The following is a 24,694-nucleotide window of genomic DNA, read 5'->3' on the forward strand; positions in this document are numbered from 1 at the left end:
TTCTCCAGGTGCATAAGTACTACAGCACTATTTTCAAATAAAGTCTTGCTGTTACATCCAGTATTTTTCTCAACCACTATCAACAAATTTTGAAATGTAACACTGTTTGCAGAAGTGTTTAGAAATTGGTTGTTCTGTTTTAACCAACAATATATCCTGTGGACTTTAAAGATTTTGTACAAGTGCATGAGGCTGTGTCCACACCTAGGTAGGAGAGACATGAGGATGCATATAAACGCATGTACATTGACCAGACCACAGCACCACCTAAACTGATGGCTGTGGAAATGCAATCTTAAAGGAATAAACTAATCCCAACATCCATTTTAGAATAGTTTCAGAATTTAGGGAAGCCACTTGCTTATTGGAAATAATGTTAAAAGGACCATGTTAGGATCTTTAATTGTAATAGTTACAATGCTACCATGTTGAGAACTGCTGCATTGCCCATTCATTTACTTAAGACACTAACATACATCAACAATCCAATTTAAATCATGAAAGGAACAAAGCACAGACCAGGAATATTTCTGAAAAGGCCTTTATTAAGATTGAGTCAATATTTCCCAGAAAGAAGCCTTTGGTTACGTTCAATATGGTTTGCTTCAGCTCACTGATTTACTGTTTATCCAGTTATCAGGATCACCATCTCCACTGAGAACGCAATATTCATTTGTAGGTGTTTACATACCCCAAAAGACAGTAACAGTAACAGGAAATCAAGAATTCCCCATCATAACATTAGCACAAATACAATACAAGGTAAATACTCCATGCATACACTAAGATTTGGTTGTATTTTTAAACAGTCAAGACAACTAAATTTTTTGTACAGTTGTGGAAATTGATTTACCCTTAAGTTATTAAAACAGCAAACCAGTGCCCTTCGTAACCTAATAGTTTATTCCTAAACGGAGAAAAAAAACTGCTACAGAGTAAAATATATAAATTGTCATCTAAAGTAACGTAATTCTTTCAAAAGGCATTTCCTATCTGGATCTGCACACCAGTGACTTCAAATCAGACCTCACTGGAGTGGCCCTTTGGCAATGATGGGAGAAACACCAATGCAGGAATCCTGTCCCTCATATGCTGAGGATGAAACCTAAACCAATCACCAAAAGGCTGAGGGAAGAGTAAGTGGTTGCTTAAAGGTATAAAGCTCCTTTGTGCACAATGAGTAAAGGTAAATAGAAAAAGTTGGCTTGTAAGTAGGCCACAGTTTACTCAAAGAGCGTCACTCTGAAAAATGAAGATTTGCTCGAGTCTCATAATTGGCGCACTCATTCTCTAGTAGTTTTTAAACTACATTTATGAAAATAATTATGGTCATTAATTACAATTCCTATATCCAATTTAGCATCACATCTGCAAAAACCTCTTCCTTCCTTTGAATCCTCACGATGGCTGTGGAACACTAAAGAAACTGGCACAGCATGTTGAACAATCATTTCAAATAGTCCACAATCAGCAGATCAAACAAACAACGAGATGTTCATCCAGTTGTTCATAACTTCTGAAATTCAAATTGTCTTAAGTTGGGAGCTGCACGCAGAGTTCTCAGAACTTTTGATGCTTGTGAATAAGCATCGCGTGAGTGACTACAGAGTGCTATAAAGTCCTTGAACTGGCCTTGGCAAGGGGCATCCAACCATTGAATGAAGAGATCACGCCTAACCAAATTGATTTTAATTTTAAAATGCACCATGTTGACAAGCATGAGATAAAGCAAAATAAAAAGGAGAACACAAGAGAGTTGGGAAGCCATTGTTAAAAAGTCCTCGAGTTCAAGTCCTAGCAGTTGACACACTGATGTAGATAGGATAGATGATGAACCTGGGTCCTCTAGTTATTACACAGCTTCTGGCACAACCAATCCAGTCCTTCATAGAGACCGTGGCCACTGGTTGCACATGTGGGCTGAATGTGCAACTGTGAAGAAAGAGAAATTATTATCAAACTTAGCTGAAGAAATAAAAACAGAATTTTGTTATTGCCAAACACTCACTTCTAGCTTGATTTAATGCAGTGTAACTCAGTGAAGGGGGTAGTATTTGTATTTGTAAGACATTATTTCTCATTTCATCTGAACCTTTCAGGAGGACAGAAAAGCTTTGACTTAACTGAAGTGAGCACGTGACAGGTAATGAAATGACACTGCCCATTATGTACTATTTTAAATTTGGTGACAATCCCTGTACACACAAGGAAAGTGGTATTATCATGGCTAGTAATCCAGAGGCCCAGGCTCAGAATTGGAGATCAAATCCCAATATGGCAGCTGGTGGAATTTATATCCAATTGATTCTGGAATTGTAAGCTAGTCTCTGGTAATGGTGACTGTGAAACAGTCCAATTGTCACAAAATCCACCTGGGTAAATCTACCCACAGCAGACAAAATAAAACTGGGAAGAGTACAGACCCAACATGTTGACTTTTCAGAATGAAATGTGGCAGCAACAACCCAAATAACGCTGGATATCTAGGAATATTCAGGTCTTGACAAAAAGGAATAGATACAAAGGAAATAAATCAACTGAGGTCCTAGTGGAGTACAGTGAACTTAACAGTGAGAGCAGAGAGGGTTTCTGGGGAAAAAGCATTCGACCAGTTCCTGCCTTATGTTAACAAAATCTACCTGCCCCAATCCAAAATCCTTTATTGTAGATTCCATCCTTTTCCATAGCAACCACAATACTGAAAGTTTTAAGCTTATCAGTAAAATACATCCCGACTGCCAACTCAAACATCTGTCCAGCTTCATTCCCCAGAATTAGTTTCATACTGCACCCTCCTTTGTAGGACATTCTACATATTGATATAAAAAGCTCTCCTTGAAGATATTAAGAAACCTGGCCCCTATAATGCTTTTACACTATGACTATCCCAATTAATATTTGGGGCAAGAAAGGACAAAGGAACAGACTAGGGTTTCAGCAGCAGTTGAACTGGGACAGGGCAGTATGGTACGCTGTAATAGTGCAGATGTGTATTTGGAAAGATTCAAATATTTCACCATATTCAAATATACTGCAAACCAACTGGTTCAGTGAAACTGTCAGAAGGGATAAGGAAAGAATTGGTAACTAAGAACAGAGTTTGGAACAGAGACTAAAAGCAATGACTTCAGTCTTCCCAATAGTCAGCTGCAGGAATTTTGTGTTCGACTGAATGTCAGCTAAGCAGTCTGACAATTTAGCAACAATGGAGAGGTGTCAAAGGGCTGGCAGTGAGGTTCTGTACTTGTAAGCTGTGTTTTTGGATGATGTCAGGGGCAGCTGTAGGTAAAGAATAGAAGGGTGCCTAAAAGCAATTTTTGGAAACAGATAAACTCTGCAGCAGTGACAGAGAAAGCACAGTGCTGACCTTAATACAAGAGTGGTCTTAGAGAAAAAGGTGGAATTAGCAAAATGGGGTTTGCAAATTCAAGCCCAGAAAGTGAACTGAGCACACAAGTTAGTTTGCGAGTTTAAAGGTATTTTCCTTTCTATATATGGGGTCAGTAGTTTAAATTGAGGAGACAAATATTGTTTTAAATTCATTGCTTAGTTAAACTGCTCAATACAACTACAGACAACTGTTGAATAGTATTTCTAAAGCTTGAGGTTCCCAGGTTTTGAAAAACAAGGGAAGGCTGAGCAGGTTGACTATGGCACTATGATGCAGGCAGCCATTCAACTTGGGGGAGGGAAGTTGAAAGGAGTGTGGTTATATTAAGGGATAGTATAGTTGAAGGATAGGCATGATTCATTACAGCAAAGAATGAGCATCTCAACTGCTCAATTGACTATCCTTTTCCAGGACATCTCAGGGCTGAAGAGGAACTTGCAATAGATAAGGATTCCATGGTTGTGGTCCACACAAGCATTTTGGGTGGCATGGTGGCACAGTGGTTAGCACTGCTGCCTCACAGCACCAGGGACCTGGGTTCAATTTCCACCTCAGGCGACTGACTGTGTGGAGTTTGCATATTCTCCGTATGTCTGCTCTGGTTTCCTCCCACAGTCCAAAAAATGTGCAGATTAGGTGAACTGGCCATGTTAAATTGCTAGGTGTTAGGTGCAGGGGAATGGGTCTGGGTGGGTGCGCTTTGGTGAGTCGGTGTGGACTTGTTAGGGTCTGTTTCCACACTAAGTAATCTAATCTTAAAAAAAATACCAAGACAGAGTTAGGACGAAGGAAGAAAGGTTATGTTAGGGGATTAAGCACAAAGACTAAAGTCTCTGAATTTCAACCTGAGCCACAAACAAATCAGAGTACTGAATGTATGTCAAAGATTGGTGCTGGAAGAATGTTTTTTGATTCATGGAGCTTACAAGGGAATTGCACAACTAGGGCTATACAAAGGACACTGGGGCTGGTTGGGGAATAGATACAGAAAATTCAAGAGGAAGAATAAGGCAATAGTGATGGGGAACAATCCAACTAAAGATAATCAGAAAGTGACAGGAATGAGAGAATGCACCACCAAATTAGATCGGATTAGGGAAAGACCAGATAAGGACACATTTAAATGTTCTTTATATTAGCACTGCAAGCATTCATTTAATGAATGACTGCATAGTTGAAACAAAAAATTGTATATGGTTACAATAACAATTACAGAAGTGTGATTGTAAGGTGACTAAAATAAGTCATCCACAACTGGATATTCAAGGGACAGTCGTGGCATTTTACAAGGAGGGGTTACAAAAGACAGGAGGAAATGTAAAAGTGGAAGAGAGTTTTTTTTAAACAAAAGTATGAGATTAGTACAAAGAAATGATCTTTACCCAGAAGATCATGGTGGAGATAAGAAATCGTGGAATAGATTAACAGGCATCACTGAAAGCAGGTATAGCAGTATAAGAAAAAAATAATAAGGGCTTGCAAGAAATTGATTGCAAACAACATCATGGGTGACTTTAATTACCATACTGATTGAACAAATCAATTTGTTCAATGTAGCCTGGCAGCCTCATGGGGTGTACATTCTGGAAAAAACAGAAATATCTTACAGTTCTGCTGGTGGCCAGTGGTTCCAGTTTAGCACGGAGATCTTCAGTTGTCATAGCATTTGGCAAATCCTGCTTGTTTGCAAATATTAACAGCACTGCATTGCTCAGCTCATCCTCATTAATCTGTGGAAAAAATACAAATAGAATGAGCTCAGGAATCATAAATCAAACTTAACTTGCAGTATTAGAACTGATAAATGCAAGAGTTTAAGAACTCATTACACAAATGAAATCATAATCTCACATAAATCTGTTTCCCAAATGCTTTACAACAGGCCTGCTGAAAAAGTGGCCTCGGAACTATAACATTATCTGCAAGGTTTTTATTCAAAACACTGGTAAAAATGATTGTTTTGAAGTGAGTTGCTGGATGGCTCTGCAAATGCTTCCAACCGGTTCTCTAGTGAGCAACAAAACTCACCCAGTGGTTTGGAGCAGTGGACTGGGGTGCTTTAGGAAAGAGGGAATGGGTAGTCATGCCCTGGGGAATTAAAGTCTGGGCTGTCAACAGGGTGAAAGTGGATTAGGCTGGTAATGAATGAAAAGGAGTGGTATGGAGGCACAAGGGGAGTGTCAGTAAGTGAGTGTGATTGGGGGAGCTGGGGAAGTGATTGGGCTAAGTGACTTGACTGGGAGTATTGGCTGTGAATGAGTCATTCTTCACCAAACAGGCTAACTCCCACTTTCAGGTCAATTCTTCCAAGATCAGCTGAGGGTGTGCTCAATTAGGGACGATCTAACTCCTTAGCTGGGCACCCCTGACAGTCAGGACATGGGGACTGCTTTTCTATAGTTCTGCTTCCTAACAAAAAAGGGATGACAAATCAGTTGTACTGATTGACCATTAAAAATGCCAATATTATTAATGCCATATTTATACAATCAATTTATTGCTTTGGAATGATTTGCTTATTAGTGTTATGGCAAAACCTCATCTTGTTTAAATTTGCTGAATGACAGTGAGAGAAAAATCAAGACGTGATCTTCCGGGTGAAAACGTTGGCCAGAACCTCAATGTGGGAAAATATGGTATATCAAAGAATACAGACAAAAGAAAAGAGGAAAAGTTGTAATATGGAAACAGATGTCAAACAGGATGGAGAAAAAAGCATAAGGAATACACAAATTAAAACTAGATGTTACAATGATAACAGAAACACAACCAATGGTAGAAGGATTATGGACTCTAAATCTCATTATTTTGATTATTCTTAACTTTTCAAAATGGCGCCAATCAGGGCAACAGTGAAAACTTTTCACTATTCCACTAAAGTACACAGCAATCATTGATTTAATTTCATTTTCAATGGCCCTGTAGGCAATTGCACAGGCTATTCGAAGTACATAAATACTATCTGATAGTATGGCTCAGGAATGGGCAGGACTGGCAGCTTAATGTTCCAGGATACAAATGCTACAGGAAGAACAGAAAGGGAGGCAAGAGAGGAGGGGAAGTGGCGTTTTTGATAAGAGATAGCACTAGAGCTGTGCTGAGGGAGGATATTCACAGAAATACATTCAGGGATGTTATTTGGGTGGAACTGAGAAATAAAGGGATGAGCATTTTATTGGGATTGTATTTATAGACCCCTCATACTCAGAGGGAAATTGAGAAATAAACTTGTAAGGAGATCTCAGCTATCTGTAAGAATAATAGGGTGGTTACAGTAGGGGATTTTAACTTTCCAAACATCAACTGGGACTGCCATAGTGTTAAAGATTTAGATGGAGAGGAATTTCTTAAGTGCATACCAGACAATTTTCTTATTCAGGTGTATGGATGCACCTACTAGAGAAGGTGCAAAACTTGACCTACTCTTGGGAAATAAGGCAAGGCAGGTGACTGAGGTGTCAGTGGGGGAGCACTTTGGGGCCAAAGACCATAATTTATTAGTTTTAAAATAGTGATGGAAAAAGATAGACCAGATCTTTTGACAGTATTAGGCAAGAATTTTCGAAAGCTGATTGGAGGCAGATGTTCACAGGTAAAGGGACGGCTAGAAAATGGGAAGCCTTCAGAAATGGGATAACAATAATCCAGAGAAAGTATATTTCTGTCGAGGTGAAAGGGAAGACTGGTAGGTATAGGGAATGCTGGATGACTAAAGAAATTGAGGGTTTGGTTAAGAAAAAGAAGGAAGCATATGTCAGGTATAGACAGGATAGATTGAGTGAATCATTGGAAGAGTATAAAGGAAGTAGAATATACTTAAGAGGGCAAAAATGGGATATGAGATGGCTTTGCCAAATAGAATTAAGGAGAATCCAAAGGGTTTTTACAAATATATTAAGGACAAAAGGGTAACAAGGGAGAGAATAGGGCCCTTCAAAGATCAGCAAGGCGGCCTTTGTGTGGAGCCACAGAAAATGGGGGAGATACTAAATGAATATTTTGCATCAGTATTTACTGTGGAAAAGGATATAGGCTGTAGGGAAATAGATGGTGACATCTTGCAAAATTTCCAGATTACAGAGGAGGAAGTGCTGGATGTCTTGAAATGGGTTAAAGGTGGATAAATCCCCAGGACCTGATCAGGTTTAACCGAGAACTCTGTGGGAAACTAGAGAAGTGAATGCTGGGCCTCTTGCTGAGATATTTGTATCATCGATAGTCACAGGTGAGCTGCCAGAAGACTGGAGGTTGGCAAACTTGGTGCCACTGTTTAAAAAGGGCAGTAAAGACAAGCGAGGGAACTATAGACCGGTGAGCCTGACCTCGGTGGTGGGCAAGTTGTAGGAGGGAATCCTGAGGGACAGGATGTACATGTATTTGGAAAGGTAAAGGACTGATTAGGGATAGTCAACATGGCTTTGTGCATGGGAAATCATGTCTCACAAACTTGATTGAAGTAGTAACAAAGGATTGATGAGGGCAGAGCGGTAGATGTGATCTATATGGACTTCAGTAAGGCGTTCGACAAGGTTCCCCATAGGAGACCGAATAGCAAGATTAGATCTCACGGAATGCAGGGAGAACTAGCCATTTGGATACAGAACTGGCTCAAATGTAGAAGACAGAGGGTGGTGATGGAGGGTTGTTTTTCCAGACTGGAGGCCTGTGACCAGTGGAGTGCCACAAGGATCGGTGCTGGGTCCTCTACTTTTTGTCATTTACATAAATGATTTGGATAGGAGCATAAGAGGTACAGTTAGTAAATTTGCAGATGACACCAAAATTGGAGGTGTAGTGGACAGCGAAAAGGGTTATCACAGATTACAACAGGATCTGGACCAGATGGGTCAATGGGCTGAGAAGTGGCAGATGGAGTTTAATTCAGACAAATGCGAGGTGCTGCATTTTGGGAAAGCAAATCTTAGCAGGACTTATACACTTAATGGTAAGGTCCTAGGGAATGTTGCTGATAAAGAGACCTTGGAGTGCAGGTTCATAGCTCCTTGAAAGTGGAGTCACAGGTAGCTACGATAGTGAAGGCAGTGTTTGGTATGCTTTCCTTTATTGGTCAGAGCATTGAGTACAGGAGTTGGGAGGTCATGTTGCGGCTGTACAGGACATTGGTTAGACCACTGTTGGAATATTGCGTGCAATTCTGGTCTCCTTCCTATCGGAAAGATGTTGTGAAACTTGAAAGGGTTTAAAAAAGATTTACAAGGATGTTGCCTGGGTTGGAGGATTTGAGCTATAGGGAGTGGCTGAACAGGCTGGGGCTGTTTTCCTTGGAGCGTCGGAGGCTGAGGGGTGACCTTATAGAAGTTTACAAAATTATGAGGGGTATGGATAGGATAAATAGACAAAGTCCTTTCCCTGAGGTCAGGGAGTCCAGAACTAGAGGGCATAGGTTTAGAGTGAGAGGGGAAAGATATAAAAGAGACCTAAGGGGCGATGTTTTCATGCAGAGGGTGGTACGTGTACGGAGTGAGCTGCCAGAGGATGTGGTGTACAATTGCAACATTTAAAACACATTTGGATGGGTATATGCATAGGAAGGGTTTGGAGGGATATGGGCTGGGTGCTGGCAGGTGGGCTGGGATATCTGGTCGGCATGGACAGGTTGGACCGAAGGATCTGTTTCTGTGCTGTACATCTCTATGACTGTGACTCTATTACAGAGATGTGACTGCAGGGGGACAAGGATTGGGTCTCGCTATTGAAGGATAGCTGACCTTCAAGATGAATAGGAAGCTAGGTAAAGGATAAAAGCCAATATTGCAAATCTCCCAAGCCGGAATGAAAATAGAACATGCTGAAGAAACTCCGGTTTGGCAGCATCTGTGGAGAGAGAGACAGCCAACATTGAGCGCACTATGATTCCTCTCCAGAACACTTCAAAAATATGCATCTAACTATTGAAAACCTGTTTTCCTTTACTTGGTCCACAGTCTTGTATACCTTTGCATTGTAAGTGCACATCTAACTACTTAAATGTAATAAGGGCGCTGCCTGTAATACCCTTACAGGCAGGGCGCTGCCTGTAATACCCTTACAGGCAGGGCGCTGCCTGTAATACCCTTACAGGCAGGGCGCTGCCTGTAATACCCTTACAGGCAGGGCGCTGCCTGTAATACCCTTACAGGCAGGGCGCTGCCTGTAATACCCTTACAGGCAGGGCGCTGCCTGTAATACCCTTACAGGCAGGGCGCTGCCTGTAATACCCTTACAGGCAGAGTGTTCCAAGCTCTTACCGCTTTGGTGGCAATATTTTCCTTATGCACCTTACCAAAAATCCATGCTCACAGATCATCAATTCTTCCACCAAGAGGAAATGTCTCTTACTGTTTACCCTGCCTGTGCATTATGTTCAATGCATTATGTAATGTATTCAATTATATTCTCCCTTAGTCGCCTCTGCTCCAAGGAAAACAGCCTTACTTTATCCAAAACAGAAACAAATTGCTAGAAAATCTCAGTCTGACAATATCTGTGGGGCAAAATCAGAGTTAATATTTCAGGCCAACTGACCCTTCCTCATAATCCAGTTTATGTAATTTGTTTTCATAACTAAAACTCCTCAGACCAGACCACATCCTGATAAAAACTCCTTTGTACCCACTAGTGCTATCACATCCCTCCAATAACATGGATGCTAGAATGGAACACAATACTCTAGCTGTGGCCCAATCAACATATTATAGAGATGCAGCATAACCTCTCCACTCTAAAACGCCATGCTTCAGTTAATAAAGGCATTTATCCCACAGCCTTCTGAACCCACCATCTCTTACATTAAGGGACCAGGGATATGTACACCTTATTCCTGGTGCTCTCTAGGGGACTACCGTTCATATATTGAAGTGCATTATCTTACACTTAACTGGACTGAACTCCATTTATCACTGACCAACCCATCCATATGCTCCTGTAGTCTCAGGATATCTTGCCAACTACTCACCAACCACCGACTTTTGAATCTTCTGCGGAAAGGATATATAAGGATAGATCATTTATAGACACTTTCAGCAGCAAGGGCATCAACAACAATTCCCGAGGAACAGTATTAGACAGGTTTCCAGTCACAAACACATCCGATCATCACCCTCTGCTTCCTGCCACTCGGCTCATTCTGGATCTTATTTGCTAACTTTCCTTGGATCCCACAGATTCTTACCTTCACTACCAGTCTCCATGTGAGACTTTATCAAAAGCTGAAATCAAAATAGAATAAGGTCAAGCGCAATGCCTTCATATACAAACGTGGGTACCTATAGTCACAGGAATGTGCAGCATGCAAATAGTCCAACTTATCATGGCAATCAGATATCCTCCATAAATCTAGTCCCATATCTCTCTAAATCCTTCCTATTCATACAACCATCCAGACGGCTTTTAAACGTTGTAATTGTACCAGCCACCATTACTTCCTCTGGCAATTCATTCCATACATGTATCATTCTCTGCATGCAAAAGTTGCCCCCAAGGTCATTTTTAAATCTTTCCCCATTCACTTTAAACCTATGCCCTCTAGTTTTGGACTCCCACATTGAGGAAAATTCCTTGTCTATTTACCATATCCATTCCCCTCATCATTTTATAAACTTGTATAAGGTCACCCCTCAGCCTCCGAAACTCCATGGAAAACAGCCCCAGCCTATTCAGCCTCTCCCTATAGCTCAAACCCTCCAACCCTGGCGACATCCTTTAAATCTTTTCTGAACCCTTTCAAGTTTCACAACATCCATTCCACAGCATGGAGACCAGAATTGCACAGTATTCCAAAAAAAAAAATAGCCTTAGCAATGCCCTAAATAACTGCAACCTCTCTTCCTAACTCCTACATTCAATGCACTGACCAATAAAGCCTTTGGACTAACCGATCTACCTGGTACGTCGTTTGCAAGAAACTGAGAACCTGCACTCCAAGGTCTCTTTGTTCAGCAACACTCCCCAGGTCCTTATCATTAAGTAGATTTCATATATTCCACACTGTAAGGATTCTATGTTCCGTGTAGTGTATAAGTTCTGCTTTGATTTGCCTTTCCAAAATGCAGCACCTCACCTTTATCTAAATTAAACTTACCTGCGACTCCTCATGTATCAAAATTAAACATCCATCTGGCACTTCTCAACCCATCTACTCAAGATATCGTTGTATTCTGAGATAAACCTCGCTGTCCACTACACCATCAATTTTAGTGTCATCGGCAAACTTACTAATTATGCCTCCTACATTCACAATTATTTTTGTAAATGACAAAAAGCAGTGAAGCCAGCACCAATCCTTGCAGCATGTTGATCATGGGCCTCCAGCCTGAAGAACAGTCCTCCACCACTATCCTTGGTCTCCTACCTTCGAGCCAATTTTATATTTAAATCGAAAGCTCTTACTGGATATGTGATCTAACCTTGCTAACCAGTCTATCGTGCAGACCAATGTTGAATGCCTTACTGAAGTCCACACAGATACCATCTATGCTCTGCCTTCAATCATCTTTACCGTTTGTTCAAAAAATTCAAGTTAGTGAGACACAATTTCCCATGCTCAAAGCCATATCGACTATCCTTAATCAGTCCTTGTCTTCAGTACATATAAATCCTGTCACTCAGAATCCCCTTCAACAACTTACCACAAACATCAGGCTCATTGGTCTACAGTTCCTGGCATTTCCTTACTGCCTTTCTTAAATAACAGCCCATTAATCAACCTTCGGTCTTCCAGCAACTCACCTGTGACTATCAATGATCGCGATGTCTCAGCAAAGGGCCCAGCAATCACTTCCCTAGCTTCCCACAAAGTTCTAGGATATGCCTGATCAGGTCCCAGGGATTTATCCATCTTTATGCATTTACGACATCGAGCACCTTCTCTCTAATGTGGGCACTTTAAGATATCACTATTTCTCCAAGTTCTTTGGCTTTCATATCCTTCTCAACAGTGAAAACCCATGCGAAATACTCATTTAACATCTCCAGTTCCACACAGTCAGCCTTGATGACCTTTAAGTGGCCCTACTCTCTCCCCAGTTACTTTTACCCTTATTGTATTTTTAGACTTTTTGGAATTTCCTTAACTCTATTTGCCAAACCTGCCTCATGTCTGATTTTTGCCCTCCTGAATTCTCCACAGTATACTCCTACTGCCTTATTGCGAGCGATTCACTTGGCCCCAGCTGTCTATATCTGCACATGCTGCCTCCTTTTTCTTCCTCAGAGCCTCAATTTCTCTAGTTATCCAGCATCCCCTACACTTCGCACCCTTGCCCTTCATACTAACAGGAACAAAAACAAGGATTGCAGATGCTGGAAACCAGAGTCTAGATTAGAGTGGTGCTGGAAAAGCACAGCAGGTCAGGCAGCATCCAAGGAGCAAGAAAATCGATGTTTCAGGCAAAAGCCCTTCATCAGGGCTTTTGCCCGAAACGTCGATTTTTCTGCTCCTCGGATGCTACCTGACCTGCTGTGCTTTTCCAGCATCACTCTAATCTAGACTACGAACAGGAACATACTGTCTCTGGACTAGCTATCTTGTTTTTAAAAGCCAGTCACTATGCAACTGTTCGTTTATCTGTGAATAGTTTCTCCCAAGCATTTCTGAAAGTTCTTGCCTGACACCTGTACTTCAATTTGCTTCCTGGATCCAAAATAACATGTCAGGAATAGAAACTATCAATTTTCTCACTCATTTTCCTTTCTCTGTATTGGAGGGAATAGAGGCTTACCTCTATCTTTAAACAGAGGAGATAGAATGAGTTCACAAAAGCTGGAAGTCTTGCACTTCAACCTGGAACCTTTTCGGTCCATGCTGTGCACCCACAGATGACAGCACAAGGTGGTGCTGCTTCCCCCCCAGCCACATCACCAGCCCCCAGATAAGCTGCTCCTCAACTTTACAGGATAAGAAAATTGTAGGATGTTCTAAAAATAATTCAGTCTCCTCATTTCAAAATGACCAGTTTAATACTGACAGCATTTCCGATTGCAACAAAGGCCTGGGACAATCACTAGCAACCTGTAATAGACTTAAGTTGTCATTCTGATTTAGAGGTTGACCTAATTTCACACCCTTTGTCCATTGTCAACATTTTTGAAATTACTTCCTCTGCAAGTGGCTCACTCTCAACAGTAATTTTATGAGCTGTAAATGCTAACAGAGAACTCAAAGGTGGCACAAAGGGTTTTATTCTGAAATTAAAGTCTAAATGGTTAACAAGAGGCAAAATTGGCATTTTGCTTTTCCAAACATTGCCGATACATGAAGAGCAAAATATGAAAATCCATTGGAAAAGTTTACTCAAGCTACTTCAGGGCACAGACCACTATTATCAGATATGACAAATTTGATTTGGGAAAAAAACTGGAAAAGATGGCACTCAAATACTTTCAACAAAACCAGAGTTTCCCTCAAACCTCTAGCATTGCCATTTCTCACCATTTTGTTCAGTTGTTCTAGAGATTCCTGCACCCTCTCTTGGTCATTGCTGTCCACAACGAAAATCAGACCCTGAAAAATATTAAACGACACATAACATTATAGCGATTTAAAGAGAGGTGTGTTCTGCATAATGGTTAACAATTTAGATCAGGAAGGATAACATTTGTGTTAGAAAGTATGGAACAAATACAAAACTCCAACTGATTTTACTTTATATTTCCTGTAAAATGTTGAAGATGTTTTAATAAAGTCTCTTTACAAGTATCTTCTGGAAGTCCACATAAAGAACATACTTAATTAACCACTTTAGTCACTTCTTCAAAAAGGTTCAAACAGGTTCACCAGGCGTGGTCTACTAGTTACACAGACACAGTGGCTCCTGTGGTCCAGCTGACACCAAGTTCATGAATCACTGTATTCTTAATTCGACATTAAATTTCCCAAAAATGGTTGTCAGACTAATTAACTAGCTTACAATTCTGTGATTTTCCTTCTTTCACTTAAATAGTGTAGTCACATATGCAAGTTTCCAATTAAAAGGAACAATTCCTGATTTGAGAGAACTGGAAGATTATAGTTCAAACATTTGCAAATGTCTTAATTCACATCCTTTAGAAATGAAAATCAAAGGCACCTGGTTGCGTGATTATTCGGTTAATCGATTAAATGCCTTTCCTCTGGGGCTTGGAGTTCTTAAAGTCTGCTCTCTATTCGGAGACTAGCAGCAGCACACAGTGAGCGAGACCCCGCCTCTAACCTCCTCCCCCCCCCCAACCCATCCAACATGTGTGCGGAGTGTGTGGGAGGAATGTGGGGGGAGTGGATTTGATAGAGATGTACAAGACGATCAGAGGATTAGATCAGAGAATCTTTTTCCTAGGATGATGATGTCAGCTTGTACGAGGGGGCATAACTACAAATTGAGGGGTGATAGCTTTAAGACAGATGTCAGAGGCAGGTTCTTTATTCAGAGTGTGGTAAGGACGTGAAATGCCCTGCCTGCCAATGTAGTTAACTCAGCCACATTAAGGAGATTTAAACAATCCTTGGATAAGCACATGGATGAAGAAGGATAGTGTTGGGGCTTAGATTAATTCACAGGTCGGTGCAACATCGAAGGCCAAAGGGCCTGTTCAGCACTATGTTCTATGTAACACTGTCCCCGCCAAACACCACCTCCTCTCCCTGCTTTCTCATCTTACCCACCCCCCCCCACCCCATCCATCACTGCCCCACCACCTCTATGGGGCAGCCGGGCTGGACACCAGCAATAAGGCTGCTATTCACTGCAACTTTTTGACAGGTTCCACTTCTGCCCTGTACACAGGACAATGTTGGTTAGATTAACTGAGGAAGAGGGGTGGGGCTAGGGTACACCCCTCTGCAGAACTCCAGGGAAAGTGTGGGGAGAGAGTGAGCGCGGTCAGTCATTTGGAGACAGTGCCTGTTTAATCACTGTAAACGAAAGATGCGATTATTGTTGGAAATAAGTCTGATGTAATATTTCTATCGAGACCTCAAGACCTCCTTTGGATAATCTGATTTTTGGTTAATTGGTATTCGGATAATCGAGGTTCCTCTGTATTAAAGCCAATATAACAGAGCACCTCAAATTATTTCATGTAGAAAAGCAGCACATCAATATAATTTCCTTTACACTGAAATATTAGGCCGGTAAACTCACTTTGTTTGCAGCAATGGTGAATAATAGCTGTTGTGTTGAGGATTGTCCATTGTGGAACAATGCACAATGTAACAAGATACGCCAGCAGTTCCAGGATTCACATACCTGTGTGTTTTGGTAGTAGTGTCTCCACAAAGGTCGAATTTTATCCTGACCGCCAACATCCCATACAGTGAAGGTAATATTTTTGTAGTCTAGAGTCTCTACATTGAAACCTGAAAAGAAAGACAACCTGAAGTGTCTTGTCATGAAGCGACAATCTGCATTGATGCCGCAAATCTTCAATTTATTTTTCATGCAAAAAATCATGCTTCTCACATTTGATTGCCATTAAAAATACTCTCCCACACATCTTCACCAAACTAACCTCTAACCCATCAATATTCCACTACATTTCTAATCTCCTACCAAAGCCCCGGGCATGATATTGTGCCAAGTAAGTCCACAATTGTTTGGAGTGTCACTCTGCATTCTCCATAGCTCAACAAAGCACCCATTATCAAGTTCTTACAAACAAGCAACCCCACTAACTCAACCTTCCGTTCCACTGTTCTTAGTGTCCAGTGCACCCATGGGACAATCATCAACCGCTAATCCATCCAATGTTATTTACTTTGACACTTCCAGCAGATCAGTCAATTCTCTGCAATTGTGTCCCCCACCCCAGCCAAAGAACCCAACACCAACTAGCCTTCGATACTCTTGTCCCCAAGTTTCTCATAATATAACTCTTGCTTCACTTTCTCCTTTTCAAGCTTGGAAGCCTTGATAATCAGGTGAGCTGCTTTTCCTTTCCATCACAACATCAGGCCTCATTTTCCTATACTTGCTTGCCTGGTATCAGAGAGCAAACTAAATATTAACTCTTTCTCCACCACCAATTGCCCCCATAAAGGCCTTCTCTTCTAAAAGTGTAATAAATTCACAGACAACTTTGCAACCAGAAACTGACTTTCATTCAGCTGTTCACCTTACCCATTATCCAAGTCCAAACACCTTTCAAACATTTCCATTCTCACTCTGAATCTATGCATTTGCTGGTTTCTCCCACGTTCCTTGTACCATCTCCAAGCTCTTCCATCTCCACTGTTCCTATATTATTGCCTCAGGTTCCATATTCAATTTCAAAACAGCCTGCCAAAAAAACCCTGAACACTTTTTTTCCAGAAATTAATCACTGTTTTCTCCAAAGCATTGCAACTGCTGTCCTCAAACCATAACCACAACTCCAGACGAAAGCTCTTTCATCAGCTGCCCATGCTTTTAGCTGCAGCCCTACCCAGGGCCAATGGAACACTTTATCCTAAAAGCAACAAGTAACATCTTCTGTGGCCAGGGTCCACTACTACTTCTGAAGCTGTTCTAAATATGTTCCTGGCAATATCATTGACAGACATCAGATTTTGAACTGTGGCTATACCTTCTACCATTTAGGACCCACACCACTAAACTCCCTCCCTAAACATCTTCATTCCCACTTACTCTGCCTTCAAACTTAACTCAATATTTGATCACCATTACCAATATCTCTTCCTTAGTTCAGCACCTGATGACACTGAAGGATATATTTCTGTACTAATGCAATTTATAGACATTCAGCAATTAAAGTTTATTTCTTCAAGGGATTAATCTTCTTGCTCATCTCCTAGAAGTGCAAATGGTGAAGATAGACTAGCTCATCTTGCCTTAGAAGCACAGTTAAAGTAACTGGTTAATGGCAATGAATGTTTGGATCTTACACCAGGTTAGGTGAATTGGCCATGCTAAATTGCCCGTAGTGTTAGGTGAAGGGGTAAATGTAGGGGAATGGGTCTGGGTGGGTTGCGCTTCGGCGGGTCGGAAGAGCTTTTCAGTGGGCGGCACGGTGGTTAGCACTGCTGCCTCAGTGCCAGAGACCCAGGTTCAATTCCCGACTCGGGCGACTGACTGTGTCAAGTTTGCACATTCTCCCAGTGTCTGCGTGGGTTTCCTCCGGGTGCTCCAGTTTCCTCCCAGTGCTCCAGTTTCCTCCCACAGTCCAAAAATGTGCAGGTTAGGTGAATTGGCCATGCTAAGTTGACCGTAGTGTTACGTGAAGGGATAAACGTAGGGGTATGGGTGAGTTGTGCTCCGGCAGGTCAGTGTGGTCTTTTTGGGCTGAAGGGCCTGTTTCCATATTGTAAGTAATCTAATCTAATCTAATCAAAAATGAAAACTATTGAGAAACATACCAATTGTTGGAATGGTGGTGACAACTTCACCCAACTTCAGCTTATAGAGAATTGTGGTTTTACCAGCAGCATCAAGTCCAACTGAAGTACAGAAGAAAATAATTTAAGACAACTTACATAATACCAAGACTTCCATAACAGTACATCTTAAACTTTCCATATAGCATTCTTTATTTTCATGTATATAGACAACCAACAAAAGAATTACTGATTGAATGTGTAGTCAAACAAAATGTGGGTCTTCACCAGAACATAAACAGTTAAGGATGAATTTCATCAAGGTTTTTTTCACAAAAGGAGTGTGAATAGAAAGAATCAGACAGGGTGGCGCAGTGGCTCAATGGTTAGCATTGCTACCTCACAGCCGCAGAGACCTGGGTTCGAGTCCATCTGTAGGTGACTGCTTGTGTGGAGCTTGCCCATTCTCTAGTTTCCTCCCACAATCCAAAGATTTGCAGGTTAGGTGGATTGGCCATGTTAAATTGCCATTAATACCTAGGAATTTACAGGTTAGGTCAATTTGACATGGAAGATGTAGGGTTACAGGAATAGAGTTGGAGTGCGGGTCCGCTGGGATGCTCTTTGGAGAGTTGGTGTAGACTCGACAGGCTGAATAGCCTGCTTCCATGCTGTAGGGATTTATGATTAAAGTTTCCCATGTTTAAGGAGTCTTGAAGACAAGGACATCAATACAAGCTTGATGCCAGAAACTTCGGAGGGAATGATGGTGATAAGTTTCCAAGAGCATGTGAAAAATCACAAATATGCAACTGAAGCTGTCACAATGTAAACAATTAATTAAAAATGGAATTTTCATCCTTACAAAATTAAAAGATCATTCAGCTAAAGACAGCAATGCCAGCCTTCATACTGCTCCTAACTGTCACTTAACCCTAACATATCCTTTAAACAGTTATACTGAGATGTTAAAGGGTTAATTTGTTCTGCGACTTGTAAGAAATTGGATGTCCCGGGGAGGGGAGCTGTTTTGTAGGCAGGATGTGCCGATCTAATCATATTCTGTGAATAGTAAATCAAGGGATAACTCAAATCACTTCATTGTGACTTGCGTGGCATGTGACTATGGGGGAGTGGCAGGGGTTACCTTGTGGGCATTATTCATGGTTACGTAAAGTCCTCTGTAAAGGAGAACTGTTCTCTTGTTCAGAGACCCTTGCTTGGCATGCTCCGCCAGCATTGCAGAGAATGTTATGTGATCCTCCAGAGAGCTTGTGCTTGCTGTTTTGGCTGTTCACAGAAGCTGACGTATTGCAGTTGCACGAAGTGTGTAAGAGCCCCAACAGAAAGAACCTAACAATACCACTCAAGTGCATTAAACAAAAAAAAAAGGAGCTTGTAACCATGGCAATGCAATATTGATACACACAATGAAATTGGCAAAGTAATTCAGAAATAATTGGATTAAAAAGGCGTATAAAGTTGAAAAGAATGGCAACAGGTTTTATGATTACTATGGTAGAGAAACCAGTAAAGTATGACCAAACGTTAACAAAAAATGGAAAAGTATACTTATCAGGAATGCAATAACGATACTGTAAGAGTTGTCATAGTTATTACTAGGGTTCAAATCAAGGCATCTACAGACACAGTAATTGTACTAACTAATTACACTAACTTAGATATTGAGCAGTACTGTCCAGCCCAGATGTCTACAACCACAGCTACGTTTAGGTCAATGATCCCAAGGTGGTTGTCAATAAAGGATTTGATAATTCCTCGGAGCAAAGGGAGGTGATTAGATTCTCTTATTAGAGAGGATCATTACTTAGCACTGGTACAGCAGGAATATAACTGGTCACTTATCAGCCCAAGCCAGAATGTTGTTCAGGTCTTCATCAACATAGCCAAGGAGTTAAACTAACTGAGGAATTGTGAATGGAGCCAAACACTGCAATCATCACACAATATTTCAATTTCTAATTTTATAATTAAAGTAACCACTGTCCGGAGGAACTCTGCAGCAATGAGATGTCCAGCACCTAATTTAATGAGTGTGACTTCAATTAGCTGTGTATCTGTCCAGCAAGATTCAAAACTGGGTGATGGTGCTGTAGACTTGATGCACTGCTGTGGGATCCCTTCGGTTTACTATGCATATAATTTAGCTTCATCACTTCAACAGCTCATTTTCCAGCACACAAATGCTCTTCTTGCTGTAAAAAGGAGAGGAGAATTTAATCTGAATGTGAGTGATTTAATGTGAGTGATGGGAAAGGTCAAGGCAGGCTAGGCCTGTAGCCCCCGAAATTTAGAAAAGTCTGAGGTGACTTAATTAAAACATGACAGCCTGAGGGGTTTGAATGGATGGATAACAAAATTACGCTTTCTCCTGCGGCAGAATCTAGAACTATAGTCACAGCTTAAAAATGAGGAGGTACACATTTGAGGACAGAGGAGGAAGAAACATTTTTCTCAGAGGGTTTAGTGTGTCTTTCAAATTCTTTCCTAAAAAGGCAGTGGAAGCAGAAACTTTTTTTTTAAAATGGCAGAGACAGATACATTCTTGATTACCAAGGGAATGAAAGATTATCATGGCTATGCAGGAATATACAGGTGAATCAGATCAACTATGGCTTTGCAGAAAGACAGAGCAGGCTTGAAGGGTAAGTAACCTTTCAAAAGGTATTTTATAAAATATCATTTCCGGCTGGTTAATAAAATTGACGGCCATGGGACATAAGGAACAATAGCAACATAGAATATAGAGTTGACTAAAAGACAGAAAATTCATCACAACAGATAGTTTTTCAGATATGATTGAGTGTAATAAACAGTGGATATCACTACTCTACAATAACAGGACCTCAATGTTGTTAAACTATATTAATGAGATGGACCAGGTGTACAAGGCATAATTTCAACTTGCAAATAACAAAACTTGAACGTGTAGTAAATAGAGAGACAGGTACGAGAATATTGATAGGCTAATGGGACAGATGTGCAGGTGTTAAGTTTAACACAAATATGAGAAAACAAGACTCTGGTAAGAACAATGGTGATAGAGAATACAAGCTAAATGCCATCATTTTAGAGGAGCTTCAAAAACAAATATTTGGAAATGTTTGTGCAGAATGTGATGAGGCTGTAGTTTTAAAAATGTATATTTTGTCCTCATTTTTTAAAAAGAGAAATTTTAAGGCAAAGGGTTAGTGGCTAGCTGGTTAGTGAAGGCCCATAAATTAAACAGCTTAGGAGGTCATGGTTGGGTGTGGTCAACCAGGATTTCTAGTTTTTTAGCTTTAAGATCCAGCACCAGTTCATGTTTGACTCTCAGCAAGGTTGGAAGCTGCAGTGTCTCCTGGCTGTTACTCTCCACTTACTCTTGATGGTTTTCCTTCTGGGTTGCTGGGGTTACCTGTGAGATAAATCTGTTTTCTGAATTTCACTGAGGGGTATGTTTATGTAATATTGCTATATTGCAACATTTAATTAGTAAATGTTACTGTATATACTATTACTTTAAGTTTTCCAATAGAGTTAAGTTCTTCCTTCTTTTAATGTATTTTTAACTATAGTGTTTTGAGTAAATTGCGCTTAGCTTAACATCAAGAGTAGTTTGGCCCGCCAAATTACATCTGGAACACAGCACTTTATATTTGCCTTTAAAATAAGAAAAAAGGGTCTAGGCTGCCTTCTTAAAATATTGAGGGGTTTGATCTTGTCCATAACAAGGAATTTTAGAAAGTGTCAGGGCAGGCTAAACAGCAATTAATAAACTATATTGCATGGGAGTCACACAACACATGTTTTCAGCCCAAATGTAGCATTGTGCAAATATTTGGGCTCTATCCTTTAGGAGAGACCTGAAGCTTTAGAGGGGGTGTAGGAGAGATTTACTGGAACAATTTCAGAACTGAGAAATTACAGTTGCTGGCTAGGGTAGAGCAGTGAATTAGTTATCCTTGGTCAAAGGCTAAAGCAATGTTTTTTTAATTATTATTCACTGAATGGGGGGTGACTGAGCTAGGTCAGCACTTATTGTCCATCCCTAATTGCCCAGAGGGCAGTTAAGAGTCGACCATTTTGTTGTGGGTCTGGAGTCACATGTACGCCAGACCAGGAAAGGATGGCAGTTTCCTTTCTTAACGGTCATTAACATGGATGTTAAAATCATGGAGAGTTCAGAGCACAAATCAGAGATTGTATCCAATTGAAGACTAAATCAGAAAATACTGATTTAATGTGATTGGTGAAAGCATGAAATTATACAAGGATAACTTTTCTTACACAATGAGTAATTAGGTTTTAGAATGCACTACTTGATAGGATGACTAACTTACAGTAATTTTAATTTAAAAAGGTTTCAGGAACAGAAACTGGTAAAATTAGCCTTTGCACTGCAGATAAAATTTAACAGAAGTTTGAAGCTAAAACCTTGATAAGGAAAAAAAAGTTAGAAGATGCAGCTTTCAAGCTGATTCAGGAATGTAGATGAAGGTACAAGTCTTTGATACGGTATGGCAAGTTTAGAACTGACAGAAAGGCATAGGGGATCCTTGAATTCAGAAGCAGGGAAGCTATGAAAATGTTTCATTAAAAAACAAACTGGTTGTGCTTGATTGGAATGTTGTATCCAATTATAGATACAGTGAAAAGGTGCAGGGAGAATGCAGTCGATTCATAGTTGGAATGAGGGGTTTTGATTACAAATAGACTTGAGAGATTAACTTGTTCTCTCCAGACTAGAAAATGGGAGATTTAGCAAAGGCATTAAATATTAATTATTTTCATAGTTAATAGGGAGAAACTGTTCCAGTGGCCAAAAGAATAGATTTTTAAAAACAATTCATTTGTGGGATGAGGGCATTGCTAGGCATTTATTGCCCAGAGGGCAGTTAAGAATCCACCACATTACTGAGAGTCTGGAGCCACATGTGGGCCAGAACAGGGAAGGATGGCAGTTTCCTTACCTTAATGGAAATTAGTGAACCAGATGGATTTTTCTGACAATCAGCAATGTTCCATGGTCATTAGCATTCTTAATTCTAGATTTTTATTGAATTCAAATTCCACCGTCCGTCAGGTCCCCAGAACATTATCTGGGTCTCTGGATGAACATTCCAGAATTAATACCACTAGGCCATCACCTCCCCAAGGTAAGGCAATTGTGAAAAGAATCCAATACAAAAGATGGTGTCTCTTCCTTTGTGAACTGAAATGCACTGAAATATTTTCAACAGTACTTTGAAAATTGGATTTTTAAATTCTTTTAATCAGCCATCACAAACACACAGTGGCAGAGTGGTTAATGTTGCTGCCTTACTGTGCCAAGGACCTGGGTTTGATTGCAGCCTTGGGCCACTGTATGGAATTAGCACTTATTGTGTCTGTGTGGGTTTCTCCCAGGTGATCCAGTTTCCTCTCAGTCCAAAGATGTACAGGTTTAGTGCATTGGCTAAGTTAAATTACCCCATAGTTTTCAGGGTTGTGCAAGGTCAGTGTAGACCCGTTGGACTGAATGACCTCTATTTGTACAATGTTTCTATGACAGTGACTCAAATGAATGAGAAACAGCATACCTGTAAGGTGGTGGCAAGTTATGGTTCAGGACGTAAACTCCACAGACATTTAAAAGAAACTACTTTTAGGGTTGAAAACAAAACAAAACAAACAGTAACAAACAACATTCAAGCTTAAATCCAATATTAGGATTATATCTACTAAAGGAAGATTAAAACCAAAGTCATATTGAGAGATAAAAGATAAATTAGAAACTAAACATTCAAGAGCACCCTCCCAGTGTGAAATTTCTTCCAAACCTCAGTATTATCATTCATTAATTTCCTTCAAACTCATTACAGATGCAGCATGATTATACATTTGAGTCCCAGTTGCAAAACTTGAAAGGGTTCAGAAAAGATTTACAAGGATGTTGCCAGAATTGGAGGAGTTAAGCTGTAGGAGGAGGATGAATAGGTTGGGGCTATTTTCCCTGCAGAGGGACAACATCACAGAAGTAGCAGTGTGAAAAAAAGAGGGCATAGAGTTAGGGTGAGGTGGGAAAGGTTTAAAATGGAACAAAGGAACACCAGAGGATGGTGCGTGTATGGAATGAGCTGCCAGAAGTGGAAGAACAATTAGAACATTTAAAAGGCATCTGGATGGGATACATGATTAGGCACGGTTTAGAGAAACATGGGCCAAACGTTGGCAAATGGGACTAGATTAATGTAGGATACCTGGTCAGCATGGACGAGTTGGACCAACGGGTCTGTTTCTGACAGACTCTAACTGAACTGCAGCCTGTCGTCCGACAGAGTGGGGTGCTGGAAAAGCACAGCAGGTCAGCCAGCATCCGAGGAGCAGGAGAATCGCCGTTTGGGCATGAACCCCGATGAAGGGATGTTGTTTGCCTTGTGCTTTTCCAGCACCACACACTGGTTTCCAGCATCAGCAGCCCTCACTTTCTTCCCGTTGACCTCCAAGTCGTTGGCTTGGACGACGGTTACAGGGCACTTACCCATCAGGATCCTCATCTGTTTCTTCATAAACAGTCGGTCCAATATCCTCGAGATGGACAAACCCATGGTTCCAGAAGAGGAGCGGGTAGGCCCGGAGTGGAGTTACAGCGTCGGGGTGGGGGCGCGACGATTCGAGGCCTAGGGGCTCAGCGCCCAGCGCTTCCGGGTGAGAGCCCGGGAGTAGACGGCTCGGAGTGCGGTTCTAGCGCTCAGAATCTGGCGGCCCCGACTCGGGGTCAGAGTCTGACTCTGGCGGTGCCGGGGTGTAGGCTGAACGGCTCGCCTCTCACGGCGCCTGCCCGGGGAAGCTCACACGGGCTCCTCGTTCCCAACGGAAGCGACAACAGGAAGTGTCCGTGTGGTGACGTTGGCAAACAACTTCCGGCCAACGAGGAAGGAATGACGTCAAACGCACGGAGCGATGTCACCCCGGCATCCCCTTCTGGCCGTTCGACCAATCCGCGGCTTCCATGGTGTGTGACGTCGCCCAGCTGC

At 41.2% G+C, this 24,694-nt stretch overlaps 1 protein-coding gene across 1 annotated transcript; it reads right to left on the minus strand.

The window, feature by feature from the left end:
- Nucleotides 1-525: 525 nt before the first annotated feature.
- Nucleotides 526-24,557, minus strand: LOC132826700 (ADP-ribosylation factor 5-like). The gene is made up of 6 exons (XM_060842785.1): nt 24,199-24,557; nt 17,718-17,798; nt 15,613-15,722; nt 13,821-13,892; nt 4,999-5,121; nt 526-1,932 (listed from the first exon to the last, which is right to left on the minus strand). Exons 1-6 carry the CDS (start codon nt 24,263-24,265, stop codon nt 1,846-1,848), a joined length of 540 nt encoding a protein of 179 aa, XP_060698768.1. The 5' UTR covers nt 24,266-24,557; the 3' UTR covers nt 526-1,845.
- Between the last annotated feature and the right edge of the window lie 137 nt (nt 24,558-24,694).

Source organism: Hemiscyllium ocellatum, chromosome 23 (assembly GCF_020745735.1).
Source record: "Hemiscyllium ocellatum isolate sHemOce1 chromosome 23, sHemOce1.pat.X.cur, whole genome shotgun sequence".
Classification (NCBI taxonomy): Eukaryota; Metazoa; Chordata; class Chondrichthyes; order Orectolobiformes; family Hemiscylliidae; genus Hemiscyllium; species Hemiscyllium ocellatum.